This window comes from Silurus meridionalis, chromosome 2 (assembly GCF_014805685.1).
Source record: "Silurus meridionalis isolate SWU-2019-XX chromosome 2, ASM1480568v1, whole genome shotgun sequence".
In the NCBI taxonomy this organism is placed as follows: domain Eukaryota; kingdom Metazoa; phylum Chordata; class Actinopteri; order Siluriformes; family Siluridae; genus Silurus; species Silurus meridionalis.
This window is the reverse complement of record NC_060885.1, coordinates 22,793,585-22,801,131: the sequence shown is the minus strand read 5'-3', so window position 1 is coordinate 22,801,131 and position 7,547 is coordinate 22,793,585. Positions and strand designations below refer to the sequence as shown.

At 38.7% G+C, this 7,547-nt stretch overlaps 1 protein-coding gene across 1 annotated transcript in view; it reads left to right on the top strand.

Annotated features, from left to right (window-relative positions):
• Positions 1 to 7,547, top strand: part of srbd1 (S1 RNA binding domain 1) — a 75,965-nt gene that overhangs the window by 43,004 nt on the left and 25,414 nt on the right. The window contains exon 15 of the mRNA XM_046835722.1: positions 5,545 to 5,627. Coding sequence (XP_046691678.1) covers positions 5,545 to 5,627 — 83 coding nt within the window. The remainder of the gene's footprint in view (positions 1 to 5,544; positions 5,628 to 7,547) is intronic.

The window sequence follows — 7,547 nt, the reverse complement described above, 5'->3', positions numbered from 1 at the left end:
TGTCTATAATATAATATTAGCATCAAAGTGTATTTTCATTGAAGTTTTAACATCTCACGTTACATATAAATTCTAAGCCTGAGAATTTTCTTCTCTGCTTGGAAAATGTCAAAGGAAAAAGCATTTTCCACATCAGAATGGTTTAAGTCTACCAGACTTCAGCTCAAATGCAGGCCTTGTTTTGTAAACATACCTTTACCCGTCTTTCCAACTCGTTCATCAAGATTTTGCCACATCTTTTCAGTCTAGTTCAGTCTTTTGTGGACAGTTGCCCCTAGCCCACGTAACACCATTACAACATGACAATGTTACACCATCACAACCGTGATAACTCACCGACCACCCCAAAGTTTTGCTTTGAAGTTACAACATACATGTCTTACACTTTTTGTTGTTACTCATACTAGATCTGTGTATCTCATTACGTTATTGTAAAACTGGACTTTCCAAGCTTTGTCTGTGTCCTGGACCACACAGATACTCAGTCTGTGATCCCAAACACAAAAAGCACACAGAAAAGTCTGGAAATGACTCAAATGCTCTCAAAAGCAGGATCTGAGAATTATTCCAGACTTCCTCTATAAAAACGTTAAATCAACATAGCGTTTATCATAAATTTCCTTTTGGTCAAGTGCAAGCGTGAACTGGGGAGCTATATTTATCCTGTTTTTCGAAAACTTTAAGAAATTGCAACTGTGTGTGTGTGTGTGTGTGTGTGTGTGTGTGTGTGTGTGTGTATAAATATTTGTATTTACTAAATGCTCTAGTTAGTCTCAGTACACCCTCTTAGCATATCGAATTTCTCATCAGTGTCTCTCTTTGAATAAGTTGCAGAGACCACTAGTGTGTACATGTAAATGCAACACTGGAGGTAACTGGAAGCAGGGTACAGTCAGTCACTGATGATGCGCTAAGTCAGTTTGTGAATGTACTAACTTGGTTTGATTCAGTCTGTGGATCTCATTCAGTCTGTGGATATGTGTTTGGTCAGTGAATATGTGCTTGGGCAGTTAGGATGCAGCCTCTGTCAGTGGATATGTGTTTAGTCAGTGATTATGGAGCCTCTGTCAGTGGATATGTGTTTAGTCAGTGATTATGGAGCCTCTGTCAGTGGATATGTGTTTAGTCAGTGATTATGGAGCCTCTGTCAGTGGATATGTGTTTGGTCAGTGATTATGTAGCCTTTGTCTGTGGATATGTGTTTAGTCAGTGATTATGGAGCCTCTGTCAGTGGATATGTGTTTGGTCAGTGATTATGTAGCCTCTGTCAGTGGATATGTGTTTGGTCAGTGATTATGTAGCCTCTTTCAGTGGATATGTGTTTGGTCAGTGATTATGGAGCCTCTGTCAGTGGATATGTGTTTGGTCAGTGATTATGTAGCCTTTGTCTGTGGATATGTGTTTAGTCAGTGATTATGTAGCCTCTTTTAGTAAATATGTGTTTGGTCAGTGATTATGTAGCCTCTTTCAGTGGATATGTGTTTGGTCAGTGATTATGGAGCCTCTGTCAGTGGATATGTGTTTGGTCAGTGATTATGTAGCCTTTGTCTGTGGATATGTGTTTAGTCAGTGATTATGTAGCCTCTTTTAGTAAATATGTGTTTGGTCAGTGATTATGTAGCCTCTGTCAGTGGATATGTGTTTGGTCAGTGATTATGTAGCCTCTGTCAGTGGATATGTGTTTGGTCAGTGATTATGTAGCCTCTGTCAGTGGATATGTGTTTGGTCAGTGATTATGTAGCCTCTGACAGTGGATATGTGTTTGGTCAGTGATTATGGAGCCTCTGTCAGTGGATATGTGTTTGGTCAGTGATTATGTAGCCTCTGTCAGTAAATATGTGTTTGGTCAGTGATTATGTAGCCTCTGTCAGTGGATATGTGTTTGGTCAGTGATTATGTAGCCTCTGTCAGTAAATATGTGCTTGGGCAGGGAGGATATAGCCTCTGTCAGTGGATATGTGTTTGGTTAGTGATTATGTAGCCTTTGTCTGTGAATGTGTTTAGTCAGTGATTATGTAGCCTCTGTCAGTAAATATGTGCTTGGGCAGGGAGGATGTAGCCTCTGTCAGTGAATATGTGTTTGGTCAGTGATTATATAGCCTCCGTCAGTGGATACGTGTTTGGTGAATGATTATGTAGCCTCTGTCAGTAAATATGTGCTTGGGCAGGGAGGATGGAACCTCTGTCAGTGGATATGTGCTTGGGCAGTGATTATGCGGTCTCTGTTAGTGAATATATGCCTATTCAGTGATTATGCAGTCTCAGTCAGTGAATATCTATTTGGTCAGTGACTATGTGCTCATGAGAAAGCTAAATGGAGCAAAGTACAGAGATATTCTGAATAAAAACCTGCTCCACAGCATACAGGAGCTCAGACAGAACCAAAGGTTCACCTTTCTACATTACAAAAACCCTAGGCACACAGCCAAGACAACACAGGAGTGGCTTAGAGACAACATGTCCTAGAGTGGCCCAGCCAAAACCCTGTCTTGAACCCTTTTGAACATCTCTGGAGAGACCTGAAAGTGTCTGTCCACCTACGCTCCATATCCAACCTGACCCAAAAAGACTCGAGGCTGTAATTGCTTTGAAGGTGCTTCAACTAAGTAATGAGTAAAGGATACTTACGTTTGTGATCTTTCAGTTTTTTTGTGGGTTACTGAGTGTAGATAAATGAGAAGAAAAAAATCTATTTGAACAATTGTAGTATCAGGCTGCAACATACTGTTACAACACTGAAAAAAATGTAAGGTGGTCTGGATGTTTCTATTACTTGTTACAAATAGCATTTTTACATTATGTTAATTGACACACTCAGACACATTTGATATGAGTAATTTTGGTATCGAATGATTCTCTGTATAAAAACCTGTACTGACTTATTTATATAATTCATTGAATGTTTCAATGCTTTCAGATTATGTGTAAATAGAGAAGTGTGTCAGTGAGTTTCTGAATTGCAGACTGTAGGTAATACCTGTACTCTAGGTGTGACTGAGACTTTAAGTAGGTGACTGTGAGTGAAGGGTGGAGGGGGGGTTGCTGGATGATGACTGCCATGCCTCGCTCGCTGCATCTCTGCATTGAGCTCAGTGGGAAGCTACTGCCTGCAATAATATTTGCACTGGGATCGGGTTTCAACTCGGGCCTTGTACAGTAAATACAAAAGCGCCGCACTGCCTCAGTAATGTGGACCGTGTTTTCCATCAGACAGGCTGAAACCAGCTCTTGTTCCCTAACATTATTTCTCTAAGGGTTTAAGTTCTGTGGGTCTGTCTTTTCCGCTTGTAGTCCCCCTTGCTCGCATATTTTCATAGTCTTTGTCTTGATCATGCGCAGTTAAAGAAAAAGCATTTCTAATTCTGCCTGCTGGACCTCAGCAAGGCTAAACTAAATCAAACAAGTGCAACCAACAGCTAATGCTACCCCTGCTTATTGTTAGCATCTGGGTAAAGTATAGTCAACCGGATTTAGCCGACAGTTTATTTGCTATACAAATTGTCTGAATTTTTTATTTTTTTTATTTTTTTGGAAACAAACCGTCTCTTGTCTTTGCTCAGATGCTAAAATTATTGAAGAGTCTGCAACTTTCATGAACGTGTAGATTCTCAAAGGACCTGTGTGTGTGTCTCTTTCTCCTCTCTCTGGCACATATTTTAATGTATTTGGTTTGGTGCATGCGATGGCGTATTCATCAGTAGCCCAGGCTGTTAAATGATCCTGTCACGCGTTCGCACTTAAACATCATAGCATGTTTGTTGATTTTTCCTTTCCAAGCCCCTCAGCCAAGAGCCAGTCTGAAAAGATTTAAAAAAAAAAAAGGTCCAATGTAGTTTTGTTCAATTAGGAACATAGTAAAATTATATTCTGCTGGATCTGATTCATTTTAAGTACTGTTATTAATTTGAACTGGTCAACTGTATCTGTATTAGCAGTGCATTAATTACTGTACTGCAGCATACCAGGCAGATTAGTCTTAGAAGGAATTGCAGCAAAGTTTTTCCACGTTTTTTTTTCATATTTATAAAATCTTTGCCTTTTTGTGTCTAACCTTTTATTTCCTTTGCTTTTTTAAATAGTTTTTCCCCCCATTTGTTCAACATGCCTGTGTATTTATTTGTTCACAACCCCGATTCCATAAAAGTTCAGATGCTGTGTAGAAATAATGGAAATAAAATCAGAATTCATAGATTTGCAAAACCCATACTCAAACATGGAAAACGTATCAAATGTTTAAACTGAGGAAATGAACTATAATATAATATAAGGTCATTTTGATTTTGATGGCTATAACACATCTCAATGAAGTTGGGAAAGTGCCATGTTTGCCACTGTATAGCATCCCCTTTACATCTGGAAACTGAGGAGACCAGTTGCTGGAGATTTGGATAAGGAATGTTGTCCCATTTGTGTCCGATGAAAGATTTTAGCTGCTCAACAGTCCTGGGGTTTCTTTTTCATGTAACATATGTCATATAACAAACATAACAAGCCAGATGGTCTCTCTCCTCTTCAGTCAAGAAGACACTGCATCCATGGTTTCCAAAAACATTTTGAAATTTTGATTCGTCTGACTATAGAACGGTTTTCCACTTTGCCTCAGTCTATTTTAAATGAGCTCTGGCCCGGAGAAGACAGCTACGTTTCTGGATCATATTCACATATGGCTTCTTCTTTGCATGATAGAGCTGTGATTTGATTTGTGGATGACATGGCAAAGTGTGTTCACAGGCAATGATTTCTGGAGGTATTTCTAAACCCATGCAGTGATTTTCATTACTGAATCCTGCCTGTTTTTAATGCAGTGCCGCCTGAGGGCCGGAAGATCACGAGAATCCAATGTTGATTTTCTCCCTTGTCTGTTGTGAGCAGGGAATTCATTCTTCAGAGTCTGTGAATCTTAGAGATAGATGATTTAGATGATGGGATATTCAAAGTCTCAGCAATTGGACGTTGTGGTATGTTATTATGTAATTGTTCCATCCTAACATTTTTGAGGTGTTACAGCCATCAAATTCCAAATTAACTTTTTCCCCCCTCAGTTTAAACATTTGATATGTCTTCTGTCTTTGATTGAAAAAAACTTAATAAAATATGAGTTTATGTGATTTGCAGATTATTGCTTTGTTTTTATGTACGTTTACACAGCAGCCCAACCTTTTTGGAATTGAGGTTGTATATATTTATTTATTAAATGATGTATTTTCTTTCATTGTCTTTCATTGTTATCTTAATGGTGATAATACTTGTAATAATACTGTAGTTTGGGGGTTGTGGTAAGCCATTATTACACGTGAGGCTGTAATTAGGAATAATTAATGACGTTTGTTAGTATAATTAATGATCTTTGTGGAGTTTTCACATCTAGCCTGCTTCTACTAACCCTCATTTGCATAGCTAATGTACACTAATTTAATTTGATCTGGTTCATTAATGAGGTAATTTTTTTTTTTTATCCCTTGAGATTTAAGTTTATCAGCTGGCTCTGTCTGGCTGTTGTTATCCTGAAAAAGGTTGCTTTTTTTCCCCCAATTTTCTCCTCAGTGTCGATCGGAAGACGTGTTCAGGACCCTTTGGCTGAGCTGGTCAAGATCGACCCTAAACACATCGGCATTGGTACTTACCAGGTCAGTCACATGACACTACAGTTGAGTTTAGTAGGATTGAACAGGTTTTCAAAGAAATAAAATTTGCATTGTATTTATTTATTTTTTGCTGTGTTTAATATTACTAAAGAGAAAATCAGAATCTGGTTTATTGGCCAAGTGTGTTGACACACACAAGGAATTTTGTTCCAGCTGTTAGTGATTCTTAAAAGTACAGACATAAATGACTAAACAAGACAAAACAGACTCTATGAGACAATACAGACAATGTAAGACAATACAGACAGTACAAATATTAAATAGGGATACAAAGTATATGATATATCAGTATTGTATATAAAGTGGGAGCGTGCATGGTAGTGCAAATAACAGTATTGTGCGTCAGGTACAATAAACCAGTGGTCCCCAACCCCCAGGCCGCAGACTGGCACCGGCCCATGGGACAATTGGTATCGGGCCGCACAGAAAGAATATATAACTTACATTATTTCTGTTTTATTTATTATCTGATTCTGAACGATGTTTTATTTTGAAAAAAAAAAATTGACTGATTCTTTCCACCAAATCTGTCTATGACTCACTCTTGGTGCATGTGAAGATGCTTTGCCTCGGTCACATGTCTTACTTCCATCCTCTACCTTTTTAAATGGGCTCCGGCCACTAACACATAATACATTACCGCTAAATTCAAACCCCCAAGCTAGCAAAATGAACAAAAAACAACACAGTGGATTAACGTTTAGTTTATTATTATATTTAGAAAATACCAGGTTTTATGCCGGTCGTATCATTTTATTTTGTTGTATTTATCCGCCAAACCTTAAAGTCCGGTCCGTGAAAATATTGTCCGACATTAATCCGGTCCGTGGCGCAAAAAAGGTTGGGACCACTGCAATAAAGAGTTACTTTAGAACTTTTGTACAGCAGCAATAGTGTGTGTAAACGGATGATGAGTTCTGATAATGCAGTACTTATAAATATGAAGCAGGAAATAGAATTACTTTATATCTTGTTTTACATTTTGTAGCAGCAAAGCAAAGGTTCTATTCAATTAACTTTTTATAATTATTTAATTCCTTTCGAAGAACTTCAGGTATAAAAGAGGGATGAGCACCAGGTACAATTCCACTTATCCACTGATCTACCCAACCAATCAGAAACGTCACTTTATAAACACAACACCAGTTTAAGATTAGATTATTAGATAAGTATTATATTGTTGTCTACTCCATGAGGTGAACGGTGTTTCTTAAACTCTATTTGAAGCTCGCAAGTAATCCTAGGCACCACACCAGCTGTCTAGCACTGGCTAGGATCTTACATTTTGGGTAATAAACAGGAGTCAGCTGGGCGAGTGAGCTAATCCTGTTTTCTGTCTGTTTGCTTTTGCTGTCTCAAATTCGAAGTAATCCGTTTTCCGACACAATTAATTCAATTAAGTTTGTCGGCAGCATCATATGTTGACTCAAGACCCTGGGGCTATTTGTATCCTCTTCACCCTTTCTTTTCTCCCTCGTTCTGTCCCGCTGTCCTGCGTGCTCACTTTCACTCGTCCTCTCTTCTTGATTTTCATTCGAAAACACGGCCTTCAACTCTGGAGGACCTCTTGGCAAAATAACGGCAGATTAGTTCACTGTAGAAACAGTTTGTTTGTCTTAGTAGGCTGGCAAATATAGGCTGGGGGAGGAACGTGTGTTAGCGCGTTCTTAGCTTGTAGTGTACGTGTTGTGTTTGAGTGTTCCTACACAGCGAAAAGCGTACAGTTAATGTGCATAGATGTGCAAGATTAAAGGGAGCAGCTATTTTCCTTCTGATAAAGCACACCCTGTACTACGGGTTACAATGCAGGAACGTAATGTTATTTTAAAAAATTGTTTACAGATTTAAAGACGATGCTCGCGAAGACACAGGCCCGGTGATTCATACCCATCCGGGCAAACC